Source organism: Oncorhynchus kisutch, linkage group LG19, assembly GCF_002021735.2.
Source record: "Oncorhynchus kisutch isolate 150728-3 linkage group LG19, Okis_V2, whole genome shotgun sequence".
NCBI classification, from domain to species: domain Eukaryota; kingdom Metazoa; phylum Chordata; class Actinopteri; order Salmoniformes; family Salmonidae; genus Oncorhynchus; species Oncorhynchus kisutch.
Genome location: NC_034192.2, coordinates 31,637,872 through 31,658,458, shown reverse-complemented (window position 1 = coordinate 31,658,458; position 20,587 = coordinate 31,637,872). Strand labels below are relative to the sequence as shown.

General features: G+C 44.0%; 1 protein-coding gene across 1 annotated transcript in view; it reads right to left on the bottom strand.

Annotated features, from left to right (window-relative positions):
• LOC109910115 (short transient receptor potential channel 7) overlaps positions 1 to 20,587 on the bottom strand; it is a 60,651-nt gene that overhangs the window by 23,893 nt on the left and 16,171 nt on the right. The window contains exons 4-6 of the mRNA XM_031797920.1: positions 15,999 to 16,215; positions 11,554 to 11,787; positions 5,147 to 5,411 (exon numbers count right to left, since the gene is read on the bottom strand). Of these exons, the coding sequence (XP_031653780.1) occupies positions 5,147 to 5,411; positions 11,554 to 11,787; positions 15,999 to 16,215 (716 nt within the window). The remainder of the gene's footprint in view (positions 1 to 5,146; positions 5,412 to 11,553; positions 11,788 to 15,998; positions 16,216 to 20,587) is intronic.

The following is a 20,587-nucleotide window of genomic DNA, read 5'->3' as shown; positions in this document are numbered from 1 at the left end:
TCTCCATCCCCCTCTAGTCTCTCCGTCCCCCTCTAGTCTCTCCGTCGCCCTCTAGTCTCTCCATCCCCTCTAGTCTCTCCGTCCCCCTCTAGTCTCTCCATCCCCTCTAGTCTCTCCGTCCCCCTCTAGTCTCTCCTTCCCCCTCTAGTCTCTCCTTCCCCCTCTAGTCACTCCTTCCTCCCCTAGTATCTCCTCTAGTCTCTCCTTCCCCCTCTAGTCTCTCCTTCCCCCTCTAGTCTCTCCTCTAGTCTCTCCTTCCCCCTCTAGTCTCTCCTTCCCCCTCTAGTCTCTCATTCCCCCTCTAGTCTCTCCTTCCCCCCCTAGTCTCTCCATCCCCCTCTAGTCTCTCCTTCCCCCTCTAGTCTCTCCTTCCCCCTCTAGTCTCTCCATCCCCTCTAGTCTCTCCATCCCCTATAGTCTCTCCATCCCCCTCTAGTTTCTCCTTCCCCCTCTAGTCTCTCCTTCCCCCTCTAGTCTCTCCATCCCCCTCTAGTCTCTCCTTCCCCCTCTAGTCTCTCCATCCCCCTCTAGTCTCTCCATCCCCCCTCTAGTCTCTCCTTCCCCCTCTAGTCTCTCCGTCCCCCTCTAGTCTCTCCGTCCCCCTCTAGTCTCTCCATCCCCCTCTAGTCTCTCCGTCCCCCTCTAGTCTCTCCGTCGCCCTCTAGTCTTTCCATCCCCTCTAGTCTCTCCGTCCCCCTCTCGTCTCTCCATCCCCTCTAGTCTCTCCGTCCCCCTCTAGTCTCTCCTTCCCCCTCTAGTCTCTCCTTCCCCCTCTAGTCTCTCCTTCCTCCCCTAGTATCTCCATCCCCCTCTAGTCTCTCCTTCCCCCTCTAGTCTCTCCTCTAGTCTCTCCGTCCCCCTCTAGTCTCTCCGTCCCCCTCTAGTCTCTCCATCCCCTCTAGTCTCTCCATCCCCTCTAGTCTCTCCATCCCCCTCTAGTCTCTCCATCCCCCTCTAGTCTCTCCGTCCCCCTCTAGTCTCTCCATCCCCCTCTAGTCTCTCCATCCCCCTCTAGTCTCTCCGTCCCCCTCTAGTCTCTCCGTCCCCCTCTAGTCTCTCCGTCCCCCTCTAGTCTCTCCGTCCCCCTCTAGTCTCTCCGTCCCCCTCTAGTCTCTCCGTCCCCCTCTAGTCTCTCCGTCCCCCTCTAGTCTCTCCATCCCCCTCTAGTCTCTCCGTCCCCCTCTAGTCTCTCCGTCCCCCTCTAGTCTCTCCATCCCCTCTAATCTCTCCGTCCCCCTCTAGTCTCTCCGTCCCCCTCTAGTCTCTCCGTCCCCCTCTAGTCTCTCCTTCCCCCTCTAGTCTCTCCATCCCCCTCTAGTCTCTCCATCCCCCTCTAGTCTCTCCATCCCCCTCTAGTCTCTCCTTCCCCCTCTAGTCTCTCCATCCCCCTCTAGTCTCTCCATCCCCCTCTAGTCTCTCCGTCCCCCTCTAGTCTCTCCATCCCCCTCTAGTCTCTCCATCCCCCTCTAGTCTCCCCATCCCCCTCTAGTCTCTCCGTCCCCCTCTAGTCTCTCCGTCCCCCTCTAGTCTCTCCATCACCCTCTAGTCTCTCCATCCCCCTCTAGTCTCTCCATCCCCCTCTAGTCTCTCCGTCCCCCTCTAGTCTCTCCATCCCCCTCTAGTCTCTCCGTCCCCCTCTAGTCTCTCCATCCCCCTCTAGTCTCTCCATCCCCCTCTAGTCTCTCCATCCCCCTCTAGTCTCTCCATCCCCCCTCTCTTCACTCATACTCATTCCTCCTTTCCTCTTGCTTTTATCTCATTTGTTTATCTTCCTACTCTGTCAAATTTATCCTCCTCTATTTTCTCCTCTACTCGCTGACGCTTTCTATTTTCCTCAAATAGACTCCGTCCTCCCTCTATCTTCTACTTCCTGACTCCACCCCCCCTTTCCTGTATGTCTCCATTACTCTCCTCTCGTCTGGCAGTCAGGTCTGTACAGCAGTGTACTAATGCATGGCTGACTAGAACATAGAGACAGGCCTACTGCTTCTCCAGAGGTGCCTAGCTGAGAATCCTAATAACCTGCCGTGTGTGTGTGTGTGTGTGTGTGTGTGTGTGTGTGTGTGTGTGTGTGTGTGTGTGTGTGTGTGTGTGTGTGTGTGTGTGTGTGTGTGTGTGTGTGTGTGTGTGTGTGTGTGTGTGTGTGTGTGAGAAATAATATGTGTGCTTTTGTGTGTGAGTGAGTCAGTCAGTGTGTTGGGTTCTGGAGGCCAGAATAGTAGCCATTAGGGCATACAGTCTTCATTAGGCCTACTCCAGCTGTACCTTCACTGCCTGAACCCTCCAGCCATCCTCCAAAGAACCGCCTTCACCCTCTCCACAGCCCCCACTCAGAGTGCTTCCTCCTGGGGTATCGTTATCACCACCACCTGCCTCCCTAAATCAGCACCGGAGCCATCAAACCTGCCCTCACTACCATCCTCCATCAAAAGCTGCCATGTCTGTTATACTCAAGAACACAGAGAGATAGCAGATACATGCACGTACGTACATACACACACACACACACACACACACGTCTAAACCAACATGCAAATTCGACCAACTTTCCAATTATCCTCTCTCTGGACTTCCAACTCCAATCCTGCCAACTCACCACACCTGAAATCACTCTGCTAATCAACATTCCGCCCCCATTCCTCTGGTATAAAGCAGCGTGTGTTTTCCTTAGTGTTTGGTGAATAGGGCAGCCCCAGTGTTTTCCCTTTCCTGTCCATGGCTGAGTTTAGACAGGCAGCCTAATTCTGATCATTTTTTATCAGTCATATCAGATCTTTTCAAACCAATTAGTGAAAAAATATCAGAATTGGGCTGCCTGTCTAAACGCAGTCCATGTTGTGCATACCTGAGTTTAAGTAAGTGCCTTTTCATGTTTGGAGACTGTATAATGATAACTTCCTAGCCTGTATATATACACATAGACACATATATATATATATATATATATATATATATATATATATATATATATATATATATATATATATATACAGTACTAGTCAACATTTTGGACACACCTACTCATTTTTTTTCATTTACTATTTTCTACATTATAGAATAATAGTGAAGACATCAAAACTATGAAATAACACGTATGGAATCATGTAGTAACCAAAAAAGTGTTAAACAAATCCAAATATATTTTCAATTTGAGATTATTCAAAGTAGCCACCCTTTGCCTTGATGACAGCTTTGCACACTCTTGACATTCTCTCATGCAAAGCATCCCTAAAGATTCACACTACCACCACCATGCTTAACCGTTGGTATAAGGTTCTTGGTATAAGGTTTTCACCAGGCATAATGGGGCCCATGTCATCCAAAAAGTTCTACTTTTGACTCATCTGTCCATAGAACATTCTTCCAAGAGTCTTGATGATCTTCCAGGTGCTTTTTTGGCAAACTTGAATCAACTTTTTCGAGGAGATGGGTCCCCTTATGTCTGGCGAAAACCAAACACTACATTCCACCTCATACCAACGGTTAAGCATGGTGGTGGTAGTGTGATGGTTTGGGGAATTCTTTAGTTACCAGTGATGTCATTTGTTCCTGTGTTTTATACTTTTCTACATTCTCCTATTAGTTATGACACTTCGTAAGTATGCTAATATATCTTCTCTTTTGTATCCTCCAGAACCACAACATCCTTTCACACAACCTTAGCTACCGGGCTGAAAACCCATTCAATATCTCAATTCCTCCCCCCCCCCCCCCCCCCCCCCCCCCCCGGACCCCACGGGCTCTTGTGTCCTTGTGCTGGGCCTTCGTTAGTTAGTTAATAACTGAATACCCTGCACTGGAAACCTTGTCGTACACCAACATTCCTGTATTCTGACCTGCAATATCACTCCTCAACCTAGCCTAAGATACAGTCCAACCCACTCTTTTTCTTTACCAGGTAAATGATTGATGTAAATTCCACCTGGAAAACGTGACTTCTGTTATGGTCTTTTCTGACTCCATTAGTAATTGGAGTCATAGTGACCCCTTGTGGTACCAGTAAGAACTTGTGAATGGTAGAATTCATACAGAACAGCTCACTGGTTGATAGGTTACTATGAATTCAAGTGGAATAATATATCAGCTGGATTCCTCAAAACTGACATCGGAAACAAATCCCAACTGTGTTTCAAGGTAAAGTCAACACAGGCTGCGTTTCGATTGGTCTTCTGACCAATTAGATCAGCTCCCCAAAAAAAGAGCTGATGTTAAAAGATCTGATGTGATTGGTCAAAAAGACCAATTAGTGGAAAAAAGTTGAGTGTGCTGTGTGAACTCAGCCCTTGAGGGTACCATTCAGGTCTTAGAGTCCAAGACAGAGGCCTAAAACTGAATATCCGCTGTAGGGAGTAGAAGTGATGAGTCCGACGTTTGTACCGGTACCGCCTCAGCAGACTGGTGGTTCTATGTGATCAGCCAAGCAGAACCCATCCCAGACTCCACCGTTCTCTGTGGTTCTACTTCACTACACACAGATGGAACAGAGGAGTTCTCAAACTCATAAAAAATGACTGACCGACTGACTGACTGACTGAGACGGACGGACAGGCTGGACCCAAAATCCATTAGCAAAGTGACTGAGATGACTGAGTGGAAAGTTTCAGTTTCAGAAAGAGTGATAGAATGATCAAATGATAATGTGTCTCTAGTTTAAAGTGGTAAAAGTACATTCTGAGAGGAGAGGAGGGAAGAGGACTGTGTCTGAATGAGTGTGTGTCTTCTTTCTCTGAGATAAATGTTGACAAATGGTTCTTAAACGAGCCTGCCACAGGATAAAGACTGATCACTTTGCGACGTTGCTATAAAATCCACAGGCGGACATTAAATAAAAGTAAATGTGCCTGTCATCACTGATGTGAAAGGACCAGCTGGTTCCAGAAAACATCATAGTGGATTTCCACTGATAAACTGGACAGAGATGTAGCCAGACACTACTTCCACCTGTCCTGTCAGAAAAGAGCTTTGAAAGAAAGGTGACCTTGTGGGATTCCACCAGTATCTTTCCTAAATAACATGTCACTTGACCCCCCCCAAAAAAGATGTGTTTCACTCATCTCACTAATCTTCCATTTGTGTGTGTTTCAGTGTGTGTGTGTGTGTGTGTGTGTGTGTGTGTGCAGGATGTGTATTGTATTTTCTCACTCACGTGGTGAAGGCAGGGTTGTACTTGGCTCCTAGGTAATACGAGTAGAGGTTGAACATGCCGATCATGAAGGCCACAAACACCATAATGAAGATGACCATGAACTTGAAGATGTCCTTCACCGTCCGGCCCAGGGAGATCTGGAGGGGTCCGAAGCTCTCGTTGGCTGGCAGGATGTAGGCGATGCGGGAGAAACTCAGCACCACAGCAATGGCATACAGACCTTCTGAGATGATCTGGGGGTCCGATGGACGCCACTTATTCCTGGCTGAGACAAACCGTAGGGAGAGAATGTGAAAACGAGAAGAGTGTGTGGAAACGAGAAGAGTGTGTGGAAAAGAGAAGAGTGTGTGGAAAAGAGAAGAGTGTGTGGAAAAGAGAAGAGTGTGTGGAAAAGAGAAGAGTGTGTAGAAAAGAGAAGAGTAACCAAATAAAGAAAGCAGCCAGGTCACCCCATGATAAGTCAGTATTTGACATCCATCCATGTCTGAGGATGTCGGGAGGTGATATGAAAACCGGCCACAAGGGGCAACATTGTGCGCTGCTAGGGTGTTGTGGGCTGCTAGGGTGTTGTGGGCTGCTAGGGTGTTGTGGGCTGCTAGGGTGTTGTGGGCTGCTAGGGTGTTGTGGGCTGCTAGGGTGTTGTGGGCTGCTAGGGTGTTGTGGGGAGGGATGGCAGATAAATGTAGGCACCTGCCTCTGATTCCAAAGGTTACAAGTTCAAATCCAGCAATAGAATGTTGTTTTTGTGACTTTTGTTTTAAGCCTATCCCATACCTTGACCTTTACCTTAACAATTCAGAGTTAATGCCTAACATTAAAGTGGAACAGACAGCATTTTAGCAACATGAAATCTGCTCATATACACCCAGTTTGATGTAGCAAAACTTGAAATGTTTTATTTTTATTTTTTACATTGGATAAAAGTAGAGACACAGAGCTATAAAAGGGTACGTCACACACAACAGTTGAGGAACAGTGGGAGGTAATTCTGCTTTGAAAGTTGATAAACTTGTAACCCCACTTTTGAGAAAATGGCCTTTGAATGTTATAGGACACCTACTGGAGACCTCTTCTTTGTCTACATCCAGTCAGCATCGTTCACACCCTCTTAAGCTTTAGCCCCACCCATCTCTAAGGAGTGTTCAGAGCACACACTGGACATTCTGGTCGAGTAGGGTTGATCAAAGCCTTCTGTCTTAACAACAGCAGTCAAGCACCCAAGCTAACTGGCTAACGTTGGCTAGCTTGCTAGCTACTTCCAGACACAAATGAGAGAACAGCTCACTCTGACCATTTTACTTGCCCTAGCAGAGCTGGTTAGGCTGTTTTTATGTTGGTGACTGCAACTGTGCTGCTGGCAACAATTTAATTATGCTGTTTTGCCAACGTTGAATGACACTGGCCATATTCAACGGGTGTTGAGTGTTGAATAGTTATTCTGTGCTCAACAGTGAAGAGGCGACTCTGGGATGCTGGCCTTCTAGGCAGAGTTCCTCTGTGTTCTTTTGCCCATCGTAATCTTTTCTTTTTATTGGCCAGTCAGATATGGCTTTTTCTTTGCAACTCTGCCTAGAAAGCCAGAATCCAAGAGTCGCTTCTTCACTGTTGACGTTGAGACGGGTGTTTTGCTGGTACTATTTAATGAGATGCCAGTTGAGGACTTGTGAGGCGTCTGTTTCTCAAACTAGACACTCTAATGTACTTGTCCTCTTGCTGTTGTGCACCGGGGTCTCCCACTGCTCTTTCTATTCTGGTTAGGGCCAGTTCGCGCTGTTCTGTGAAGGGAGTAGTACACAGTGTTGTACGAGATCTTCAGTTTCTTAGCAATTTCTCGCATGGAATAGCATTAATTTCTCAGGACAAGAATAGACTAACAAGTTTCAGAAGAAAGTTATTTTTTTCTGGCCATTTTGAGCCTATAATCGAACCCACAAATACTGATGCTCCAGCTACTCAACTAGTCTACAGAAGGCCAGTTTTATTGCATCTTTCATCAGCATAACAGTTTTCAGCTGTACTAACATAATTGCAGAAGGGTTTTCTAATGATCAATTAGCCTTTTAAAATTATGAACTTGGATTAGCTGACACAACGTGCCATTGGAACACAAGAGTGATGGCTGCTGATAATGGGCCCATGTACGCCTATGTGATATATTTCTGATCAATTTTATGTTATTTTAATGGACAAAAATGTTGCTTTTCTGACAAAAACAAGGAAATGTCTAAGTGACCCCAAACTTTTGAACGGTAGTGTAAACGTTTATTTAAAAAAGTAGCCCTTTTTCCATGATTAAGATCTTGTCTCATCATTGCAACTCCCCAACGGGCTCAGGAGAGGCGAAGGCCGAGTCAGGCGTCCTCCGAAATTTGACCCGCCAAACCGCTCTTCTTAACACCCGCTCGCTTAACCAGGAAGCCAGCTTCACCAATGTGTTCGGAGGAAACACTATTCAACTGATGATGGAAGTCAGCCTGCAGTCGCCCGACCCGCCACAAGGAGTCCCTAGAGCGTGATGAGCCATGTAAAGCCCCCCAGCTAAAACCTCCCAACGCTTGGCCAATTGTGCGCTGCCCTATGGGACTCCCGGTCATGGCCGGTAATGACATAGCCTGGGATCTAACCCGATGCTGTAGTGACACCGCAACACTGCGATGCAGTGCCTTAGAGCGCTGCGCCACTAGGCAGAAAATATAACCTATTTTTAAAACCTCTTATGAAGTTGGTTTTGTAGCATTAATTGGGAATTATATATTTTTTGACTGATATTATGATAGTCTGTTTGTTTCATATCTGCAAAGTAGGTAAAACGCTGTCAGTTCCAGTTTAAGATTTATGAATGCCTAAACTTAACCCTAAACATTTTGAGTTAATGCCTAAAGGGAACCTTAAACACTGTGTAATTTGAAGTTTGAGAAACATGGATGAACATCTAATTCTGGTGTGAGACTGTGAGAGCTAGTTGAAAGAAAGATTTTAAACAGAGAAAGTTTGTTTCCCAGTGGCTTGTAGTGTATATGAACTGTGACTATCTGAGCTCTGAGCTTCGTCTTCTCATTAGTACTTGTTTGATGATAGGGGAGAGAAAACTCTTAAGTGAATATTGGACAACTTGGAGTGAATATTGGACAACTTGGAGCGAGTATTGGACAACTTGGAGCGAGTATTGGACAACTTGGAGTGAGTATTGGACAACTTGGAGCGAGTATTGGACAACTTGGAGCGAGTATTGGACAACGGAGCGAGTATTGGACAACTTGGAGCGAGTATTGGACAACTTGGAGCGAGTATTGGACAACTTGGAGCGAGTATTGGACAACTTGGAGCGAGTATTGGACAACTTGGAGCGAGTATTGGACAACTTGGAGCGAGTATTGGACAACTTGCCTGCGTAGTGCAATACAAAGACAAGGTGTAACACTAAGAAATCAAAAACTGGATGGTATTTAGAGATAGATGGGAGGGGTTGAGTGGAGCTGAAGGGTGGGACGAAAAATAACAAGAACTAAATGTAAAATATACTGTATCCATAAAATGTGCATTCGGAAAGTATTCAGACCCCTTACTTTTTCCACATTTGGTGACGGTACAGCCTTATTCTAAAATGGATTAAATTATTTGCCCCTCCCTTATCAATCTACACACAATACCCTATAATTACAAAGCAAAAAACAGGTTCTTAGACATTTTTAAAAATGTGTTACAAATAAAACACAAAAATATGACATTTACATAAGTATTCAGACCCTTTTAGTCAGTGTGTTGAAGCACATTTGCTATGTGTTGTCAGTGTGTTGAAGCACATTTGCTATGTGTTGTCAGTGTGTTGAAGCACATTTGGCCGCGATTACAGGCTTAGGTATGAAGCTACAAGCTTGGCACACCTGTATTTGGGAAGTTTCTCCCATTGTTCTCTGCAGATCCTCTCACGCTCTGTCAGGGTGGATGAGGAGCATCGCTGCACAGCTATTTTCATATATCTCCAGAGATGTTCGATCAGGTTAAAGTACGGGCTCTGGCTTGTCCACTCAAGGACATTCAGAAACTTGTCCCGAAGCTACTCCTGCGTTGTCTTGGCTGTGTGCTTAGGGTCGTTGTCCTATTGGATGGTGAACCTTCGCCCCAGTCTGCGGTCCTGAGCACTCTGGAAGAGGTTTTCATCAAGGATCTCGCTGTACTTTGCTTGGTTCATCTTTCCCTCGATCCTGACTAGTCTCCCAGTCCCTGCTGCTGAAAAACATCTCCACAGCATGATGTTGCCACCACCATGCTTCACCGTAGGGATGGTGCCAGGTTTCCTCCAGACGTGATGCTTGGCATTCAGGCCAAATAGTTCAATCTTGGTTTTATCAGACCAGAGAATCTTGTATCTCATGGTCTGAGTCCTTTAGGTGAATTTTGACAAATTCCAAGCGGGCTGTCATGTTCCTTTTACTGAGAAGTGGCTTCCATCTGGCCACTCTACCATAAAGGCCTGATCGGTGTAGTGCTGCAGAGATGGTTGTCCTTCTGGAAGGTTCTCCCATCTCCACAGAGGAACTCTGGAGCTCTGTCAGAGTGACCATCGGGTTCTTGGTCACCTCCCTGACCAAGGCCCTTCTTCCCCGATTGCTCAGTTTGGCCGGGTAGCCAGATCTAGGAGGAGTCTTGGTGGTTCCAAACTTCTTCCATTTAAGAATGATTGAGGCCACTGTGTTCTTGGGGACCTTCAATGCTGCAGAAATGTTTTGGTACCCTTTCCAAAATCTGTGCCTTGACACAATCCTGTCTCGGGGGCTCTACGGACAATTCCTTCGACCTAATGGTTTGGTATGTGCTCTGACATGCACTGTCAACTGTGGGATCTTATATAGACAGATGTGTGCCTTTCCAAAAAAATGTCAATTTTATTTAACTAGGAAAGTCAGTCACAAATTCTTATTTACAAGGACAGCCTAGGAACTGTGGGTTAACTGCCTTGTTCAGGTGCAGAACAACAGATTTGTACCTTGTCAGCTTGGGAATTTGATCTAGCAACCTTTCGGAAACTGGCCCAATGCTCTAACCACTAGGCTACCTGCCACCCCAAATCATGTCCAATCAATTGAATTTACCACAGGTGGACTCCAGTCAAGTTGTAGAAACATCTGAAGAATGATCAATGGGAACAGGATGCACCTGAGCTCAATTTCGAGTATCATAGCAAAGACTCTGAATACTTCTGTAAATAAATTATTTCTGTTTTTATTGTGTGTAGATTGATGAGAAGAAAATATGTTTAATCCATTTTAGAATTATGAGTTACGTTACATCTTAGAATGTAACGTGACAAAATGTGGAAAAAGGGAAGGGGTCGGAATACTTTCCGAATGCACTGTAGGTTCAGAACCTTTGTTAAACAGCACAGTTGAAAAACTGACTTGTCTAGTTAAAGAAAGGTTAAACATTAGTATTTTTTTGTTATACAACAAAAACAGAAATCAGAAATCAAAACTGCATATTCTTCAGAGATTGATAGGAGAGGTTGAGGGTAGTTGAAGGACGGGACTAAAAATAAACAAAATATAACTATTGTAAAATATTCTCCCTGTAAAATGTATGTAATATGTAAAAGCTGGAAGTAGAAGCCTAAGTGTTGTTGTCCATTAGTTTACTCCATTTAGGGGAGGAATGGTAGGGCTAGTTTCAAATGATAAAGAAAAATAAAATAAATAAATAATATATATATATATATATATATATATATATATATATATACACACCACTATACACACACACCACTGCGCCACTCGGGAGGCCCTATATATATTTTTTATATGTACATTTACAAAATATATATATGGGGGATTGTAAATGATGCAGACAATTACATTGATGGAAGCCACAATCTATCTGCAATATTAAAGCTGATCTACACCCTATTCTTTGAATACACACCAGGGGAACACCAGAACACCTCTGGAAAGCACAGAAACGAGAGGACCAATACACACACACACACACACACACACACACACACACACACACACACACACACACACACACACACACACACACACACACACACACACACACACACACACACACACACACACACACACACAAACACACACACACAAACACACACACAGACACAGACACAGACAATTGCAACAGCTTTGGGGTATGTGACCGAGTGCGTCATCGCGTGTGTTGGCTGTTTCAGTACTAATGTTTAAACAGTGGGGAGGCTATCATATGCATGTGCATGCAGACCGTAGCTTACTGTAAACAGCCATGTCATAACAGCCTTACACCACAAGATGACAGCAGTGATTAGAGAGCGCGAGCAGTGTACTGGGAAGGGTAGGGCACCGGTCCACAGTCGTTAATGTAGGCCCTTGTAGAAGGGTAGAAAATGAGAATGCCAACAGTATATTTCTACGAACCATAGGTGTAGTAGGCTACCTCTGTAGGTAGTGATGCGTTGCGGATGTCTTCGTCGGTGACAAACTGGTCGACGTACAGCTGGGCCTTCGAGGCCTTGAGGAAGGCCATGAACCGAGCGGTGAACGAAGCCACAAAGATAGACAACATGCCGAAGTCTAACACATTCCACAAGTGCATCACATACTCTCTAGGACCGTCCACCCAGATCTCCTTGACCTCCGACCAGATCATACCTGAGGGAGAGAGAGAGAGAGAGCACACATTAACACAACACATACTTCCAAGAGATCATATCGGGGCGGTTTTAAATCTACACTATCGTTCAAACGTTTGGGGTCACTTAAAAATGTCTTGTTTTTGAAAGAAAAGCCATTTTTCTGCCCGTTAAAATAACATCAAATTGATCAGAAATACAGTGTAGACATTGTTAATGTTGTAAATGACTATTGTAGCTGGAAACGGCAGATTTTTTTATGAAACATCTACATAGGCCCACTATCAGCAACCATCGCTCCTGTGTTCCAATGGCACGTTGTCACGCCCTGACCTTAGTTATCTTAGTTTTCTTTATTATTTTGGTTAGGTCAGGGTGTGACTAGGGTGGGTATGTTAGTTTTTTCCTTGTCTAGGGTTCTTTGTATATCTAGGGGTTTTGTAAGTCTAGGGATATGTATTTTTATGGTGGCCTGAATTGGTTCCCAATCAGAGGCAGCTGTTTAGCGTTGTCTCTGATTGGGGACCATATTTAGGTAGCCAATTTTCCATAGGGTATTTGTGGGTTCTTATGTATATGTGTAGTTGCCTGTCAGCACTCGTTTATATAGCTTCACGGTTGTTTTGTTAGTTTGTTCAGTGTTCTTTCTTTAATAAAATAAGTATGTACGCTTACCACGCTGCGCCTTGGTCTCCTCCATACAACAAATGTGACACACATTGTGTTAGATAATCGAAGTTTATAATTTTAAAAGACTAATTGATCATTATTATACCCTTTTGCAATAATGTTAGCACAGCTGAAAACTGTTATGCTGATTAAAGAAGCAATAAAACCGGCCTTTAGACTAGTTGAGTATCTGGCGCATCAGCATTTGTGGGTGCGATTACAGGCTCAAAATGGCCAAAAACAAATAACTTTCTTCTGAAACTCATCAGTCTATTCTTGTTCTGAGAAATGAAGGCTATTCCATGCGAGAAATTGCCAAGAAACTGAAGATGTCGTACAACGCTGTGTACTACTTCTTTCACAGAACAGCACAACCAGAATAGAAAGAGGAGTGGGAGGCCCTGGTGCACAACTGGGCAAGAGGACAAGTACATTAGAGTGTCTAGTTTGAGAAACAGGCACCTCACAAGTCCTCAACTGGCCGCTTCATTAAATAGTACCCGCAAAACACCAGTCTCAACGTCAACAGTGAAGAGGCGACTCCGGGACGCTGGCCTTCTAGGCAGAGTTCCTCTGTCCAGTGTCTGTGTTCTTTTGCCCATCTTAATCATCAATTTTTATTGGCCAGTCTGAGATATGGCTTTTTCTTTGCAACTCTGCCTAGAAGGCCAGCATCCCGGAGTCGCCTCTTCTTTAGGCCTCTGTACGCCTACGTAGATATTCCATTACAAATCTGCCGTTTCCAGCTACAACAGTCATTTCCAACATTAACAATGTCTACACTGTATTTCTGATCAAGTTGATGTTATTTTAACAGGCAAAAAACAAGGACATTTCTAAGTGACCCCAAACTTTTGAACGGTAGTTTACATTTGGAGATCAACAAATACATAAACACCACTACAGTATCACATGCACACAGATACATACACCTGTGTATCTCCACAGCCAAAACATGGAGAAAATGGCTGATTAAAAAGAATGCCCACAGAATTAAAATGACCAACGTCTCCCTCAGGTGGCACCATGCACACCTCTCACACACTCTAAACAGCTCACACACACTCTAAGCAGCTCATACACACACTATGGCTGAAATTGGTTTTGTTATTTGTTATTACATTATTGTATTTGGATCCCCATTAGCTGTTGCAAAGCAGCTGCTACTCTTCCTGGGATCCAGACAAAACACAGAACATGACATAAGAGGCATTAGAAGAAGAGAACAAGGATTTGGTGGGTCATCATAGTTGTCTCTGACTTGTGGACAGACTCCCTCTGGTGGAGCAAACTCAAACTTGCGCCTTTTTTCAATGTTGAATTGAATGTCATTGAGAAAACAGAAAGGTGCCAATGTATTTTTTCACAAACATCCTTCCTGAATTTAATCCACGTTTTTCAAAAGTATCTGTAATCTGAACGCTAATATTTTTGCTGGTAATGTAACTGATTACAGGCAATCAGGCACTCCCCATCCCTACTGGAAACACACACACAAATGATAATGCTACGTTAAGAGGTACGAGAGAAAGCGTGAGGAGGCGGAGAAACCAGCTGATGTTTTTATTGTGATTGATCTCATGGCTCGAAAGGGTATACAGTTGAAGTCGGAAGTTTACGTACTGTACACTTAGGTTGGAGTCATTAAAACTCATTTTTCAACCACTCCACACATTTCTTGTTAACAAACTATAGTTTTGGCAAGTCGGTTGTGACATCTACTTTGTGCATGACACAAGTCATTTTTCCAACAATTGTTTACAGACAGATTATTTCACTTATGATTCACTGTATCACAATTCCAGTGGGTCAGAAGTTTACATACATTAAGTTGACTGTGCCTTTAAACCGCTTGGAAATTTCCAGAAAATGATGTCATGGCTTTAGAAGCTTCTGATAGGCTAATTGACATAATTTCAGTCAATGGGAGGAGTACCTGTGGATGTATTTCAAGGCCTACCTTCAAACTCACTGCCTCTATGCTTGACATCATAGGAAAATCAAAAGAAATCAGCCAAGACCTCAGAAAAAAAATTGTAGACCTCCACAGGTATGCTTCATCCTTGGGAGCAATTTCCAAAAGCCTGAATGTACCATGTTCATCTGTACAAACATTAGTACGCAAGTATAAACACCATGGGACCAAGCAGACATCATACCGCTCAGGAAGGAGACCCGTTCTGTCTCCTAGAGATGAACGTACTTTGGAGCGAAAAGTGCAAATCAATCCCAGAACAACAGCAAAGGACCTTGTGAAGATGCTTGAGGAAATAAGTACAAAAGTATCTATATCCACAGTAAAACCGAGTCCTATATCGACATAACCTGAAAGGCTGCTCAGCAAAGAAGAAGCCACTGCTCCAAAACTGCAATAAAAAAGCCAGACTACGGTTTACAACTGCACATGGGGACAAAGATCGTACTTTTTGGAGAAATGTCCTCTGGTCTGATGAAACAAAAATATAACTGTTTGGCCATAATGACCATCATTATGTTTGGAGGGAAAAGGTGGAGGCTTGCAAGCCGAAGAACACCATCCCAACCATGAAGCAAGGGGGTGGCAGCATCATGTTGTGGGGGTGCTTTACTTCAGTAGGGACTGGTGCACTTCACAAAACTAGATGGCATCATGAGGGAGGAAAATGATGTGGATATATTGAAGCAACATCTCAAAACATCAGTCAGGAAGTTAAAGCTTGGTCGCAAACCGGTCTTCCAAATGGACAATGACCCCAAGCATACCTCCAAAGTTGTGAAAAAATGGCTTACGGACAACAAAGTCAAGGTCTTGAAGTTGCCATCACAAAGCCTTGACTTCAATCCTATAGAAAATGTGTGGGCAGAACTGAAAAAGTGTGAGCAAGCATGGAGGCCTACAAAACCTGTCTCAGTTTACACCAGCACTGCCAGGAAGAATTGGCCAAAAATTCACCCAACTTATTGTGGGAAGCTTGTGGAAGACTACCTGAAACGTTTGACCCAAGTTAAACAATTTAAACTTCTGACCCACTGGGAATGTGATGAAAGAAATAAAAGCTGAAATAATTCATTCTCTCTACTATTATTCTGACATTTCACATTCTTAAAATAAATTGGTGACTTTTTGCTAGGATTAAATGTCAGGAATTGTGAAAAACTGAGTTTAAATGGATTAGTCTAAGGTGTATGTAAACTTCCGACATCAACTCTATGTGTGCCATTAATCGCCCCCTCCACCAGCTCTTTTTATTTTTCTATTTCAACCTTCCTTGTTCCTTTCTTTCTCTCTTAATCCATCCCTTTCATTCTTCCTCAAATCAAATCAAATTTTATCGGTCACATACACATATTTAGCAGATGTTATTGCAGGTGTAGCGAAATGCTTGTGTTCCTAACTCCAACAGTGCAGTAATATCTATCAATACACAACAGTAGACACAAATCTAAAAGTAAAACAATAGAACTGTCCTTCTTTCAACCTCTTTCTCCCTCTCTCTCCATTCATCGGTCTTTCCCTTCCTCCCCTCTCTCTCTCTCTCTCCCTCTCCCACTCCCCTCCCCTTCTCCCTCTCTCCTACTCACCCAGCACGCATTTCATGATGAGCATCTCGGTCCAGGAGAACTGAGTGGTCTTGACCCGGAACACCTGGCGAGGGTGGTCAGTGATGGTCTCGTTGGGCAGGTTCCTGACCCCCTCGAAGCGGTCCGAGGCGTTGATGACCAGCAGGCCCAGGAAGAGGGTGAAGGACACTGCGTGAGCCACAAACTTCATGAAGGGACTTCTCAGGATCTGACCCAGCTGGACAAAGATAAAAAACACCCTGCCTGGTTACTTGCACCAACAATTGCCCTTCTCTTTTCTTACTAGCACTTCGCCTTCGGTGATTGAGGAGAGGTTTAACTTGTTATGAATGTGATATGTGGTTGACTTACCTAGCAAACATAAGATGATTGGTCTGGATAAGAGCATCTGCTAAATGACTCAAATGTAAATGTAGTACCATGGTAAACGTGTACATGGTATAGAAACTACATGGAGGAGTAATAAACTAGATGGAACTGGGGAACACGGAACTGGTCTACCCTATGGTCAGGAACCAGAGGCATTAATAGAGACGAAGCAAGACATACACAAAGCAACCGTTTTACTTCATACAGTAACTATCAGCTAGCTATTTGTAAATTATAATAATGTAGCTAACCAGATAGTTTAACAGGCAAAAGTGACCTAAAACTAATATTATGCAAGATAGATGTCAATTCTTCGTGGGTAGCAAACTAACAATTCTTTGTGGCTATCTGGCTAGCTAACAGTACTAGTAGCTAGCCAGTTAGCCCTATTGACTTATTTTTGGTTTCCGATCTACAGTACGTACAGTTGAAGTCGGAAGTTTACATACACCTTAGCCAAATACATTTAAACTCAGTTTTCCACAATTCCTGACATTTAATCTGAGTAAAAATTCCCTGTCTTAGGTCAGTTAGGATCATGTCAGAATAATAGTAGAGTGAATTATTTATTTCAGCTTTTATTTCTTTCATCACATTCCCAGTGGGTCCGAAGTTTAAATACACTCAATTAGTATTTTGTAGCATTGCCTTTAAATTGTTTAACTTGGGTCAAACATGTCAGGTAGCCTTCCACAAGCTTCCCACAATAAGTTGGGTGAATTTTGGCCCATTCCTCCTGACAGAGCTGGTGTAACTGAGTCAGGTTTGTAGGCCTCCTTGCTGACACACGCTTTTTCAGTTCTGCCCACACATTTTCTATAAGATTGAGGTCAGGGCTTTGTGATGGCCACTCCAATACCTTGACTTTGTTGTCCTTAAGCCATTTTGCCACAACTTTGGAGGTATGCTTGGGGTCATTGTCCATTTGGAAGACACATTTGCGACCAAGCTTTAACTTCCTGACTGATGTCTTGAGATGTTGATATGATATCCACATCATTTTCCGCCTCATGATGCCATCTATTTTGTGAAGTGCACCAGTCCCTCCTGCAGCAAAGCACCCCCACAACATGATTCTGCCACCCCTGTGCTTCACGGTTGGGATGGTGTTCTTCAGCTTGCAAGCCTCCACCTTTTTCCTCCAAACATAACAATGGTCATTATGGCCAAACAGTTCCTTTTTTTTTCATCACATTTCTCCAAAAAGTGCAATCTTTGTCCCCATGTGCAGTTGCAAACCGTAGTCTGGCTTTTTTATGGCGGTTTTGGAGCAGTGGCTTCTTCCTTGCTGAGCGGCCTTTCAGGTTATGTCGATTTTGGACTCGTTTTACTGTGGATATAGATACTTTTGTACCTGTTTCCTCCAGCATCTTCACAAGGTCATTTGCTGTTGTTCTGGGATTGATTTGCACTTTTCGCACCAAAGTACGTTAATCTCTAGGAGACAGAACGCATCTCCTTCCTGAGCGATATGACGGCTGCGTGGTCCCATGGTGTTTATACTTGCGTACTATTGTTTGTACAGATGAATGTTGTACCTTCAGGCGTTTGGAAATTACTCCCAATGATAAACCAGACTCGTGGAGGTCTACAATTATTTTTCCGAGGTCCTAGCTGATTTCTGTTGATTTTCCCATGATGTCATGCAAAGAGGCACTGAGTTTGAAAGTAGGCCTTGAAATACATCCACAGGTACTCCTCCAATTGACTCAAATTATGTCAAATTAGCCTATCAGTAGCATCTAAAGCCATGACATAATTTTCTGGAATTTTCCAAGCTGTGTATGTAAACTTCTGACCCGCTGCAATTGAGATACAGCGAATTATAAGTGTAATAATCTGTCTGTAAACAATTGTTGGAAAAATGACTTGTGTCATGCACAAAGTAGATGTCCTAACCAACTTGCCAAAACTATAGTTAACAAGAAATTTGTGGAGTGGTTGAAAAACAAGTTTTAATGACTCCAACCTAAGTGTATGTAAACTTCCGACTTCAACTTTAGGCAGGTAAACATGCCAAAATGAACACAGCATGTTTTTATTAACGTATCAAGATCGAATATTGTAGTCAGGCAATATATGAGATGTGACTAGGCAACATTTAATTAGGAAGTTGGGGTTAATTTTCTCTCACTTCAGCTGAAAAAATGGCCAAAATAGATATATTTTTTTACATGGTTGTGTCACATTTCTTTGCATACTTTCCGTTGAAGCTTGCAATGATGCACGAAACAAAATATGTACTAACGGACTACTCTTTCGAGGAGTGCCCTCCGCGCTCCGTTTCGCATACTTTGATTTGGGCTCATACTCCGACCCTCCCGTGCTCGGAGCACGGTAGTGTGCCTTTTGAGAAACACTTTGGGTTCGTCCAGGGGTCAGTTCAGTCGGACATTGAGTCAGACTCAATACTCCTGTCAATTAAATAGAACATTTCTCATATTGGGAGTGTAGACAACATAAACATGTCTTATTGACAATTCAGTGAACAATGTCCAGACATCAAAGTGTGTTACTATGTGTGAAGAACATTCAGTGTCAGTTTCACACACATTATTTATCTCCCCTGCATCAGAAGCAGTGACGAGAGACTCAGTAAATGAGACAGAGAGAAATAAGAGAGAGAGATGTGAATTTCACAGGGCCTTGTTGTGTATTCTATTTGTCAATACTAACCCTGGAGGATCCAGCTATGTCCCACCGGGATGGGAGAGCTAGGAGGAGACACACCTTCACAAAACACATGCAGATCGACACACTGAAAATGTGCATTCAACATGCACTCAAAACGCAGGCACACGTGTTTGTGAATGTGAACCCTTCACACAAGTACAACCATTGACACAAACACCCACAACAATACTAGGAAGGCTGAGAAGGAGGGGGATGAAACAGTATTGACCAGGTTGTTCATTTAACAACACACAGCCATCACATCCATTGTGCTGTGTGTGTGCATGTGTGTCTGCCCCTCTGTTTTTAATCAAGGCCATTAGCCAATACAGGTCATTAAAATCAGTCTGATATCAACCAACCGATAGATCAAGGTTGTTGTTCGCCACACACGTACACCGCCATCTAATCCTAATCAATCAGGTGTGTGTGTTTTTCCTATTTGTTTTCTTTGGACAAGGACTGGCTACGTCCCATTTGCACCTTGTTCCCTATATAATGTAGTTCACTACTTTTGACCAGGGCTCACATGGCTCTGGTGAAATGTAGTGCACTATATAGGGAATAGTGTGCCATTTGGGATTCATCCACTGTTTTTCTCAGTAGTTTCAGGGGGGGGGGAGATACCACTCCCTCCATCCCTCTGTCTGTCCCCCTGTTCGACTACCCCAGTCTCCCCACGTGTATCTCTCTCTCTCTCTCTCTCTCTCTCTCTCTCTCATATCTATCCTTTAATTTCTGTCACCATTCCTCTCCCTCCCCACTTATCTCTTCCTCTTGGCCTGCTCTCTTTAGCTCTTTATTTTCTTTCCCTTTCCTGTCATTTCTCTTTCCTTTCTGTCTCTTCAGAGGACTTGCATATGTCAGAGGGGAAGCTGAGATGGGCCTGCCAGTGGAGGTTAAGGTAAGTGTGACCTCTACAGTATCTGCATGCTGTGAGGGTTAAGGTTAGTGTGACCTCTACTGTATCTGCATGCTGTGGGGGTTAAGGTTAGTGTGACCTCTACTGTATCTGCATGCTGTGGGGGTTAAGGTTAGTGTGACCTCTACTGTATCTGCATGCTGTGGGGGTTAAGGTTAGTGTGACCTCTACAGTCTCTGCATGCTGTGAGGGTTAAGGTTAGTGTGACCTCTACTGTATCTGCATGCTGTGGGGGTTAAGGTTAGTGTGACCTCTACTGTATCTGCATGCTGTGGGGGTTAAGGTTAGTGTGACCTCTACAGTATCTGCATGCTGTGGGGGTTAAGGTTAGTGTGACCTCTACAGTATCTGCATGCTGTGAGGGTTAAGGTTAGTGTGACCTCTACAGTATCTGCATGCTGTGAGGGTTAAGGTTAGTGTGACCTCTACAGTATCTGCAAGCTGTGGGGGTTAAGGTTAGTGTGACCTCTACAGTATCTGCATGCTATGAGGGTTAAGGTTAGTGTGACCTCTACAGTATCTGCAAGCTGTGGGTGTTAAGGTTAGTGTGACCTCTACAGTATCTGCATGCTGTGAGGGTTAAGGTTAGTGTGACCTCTACAGTATCTGCATGCTGTGGGGGTTA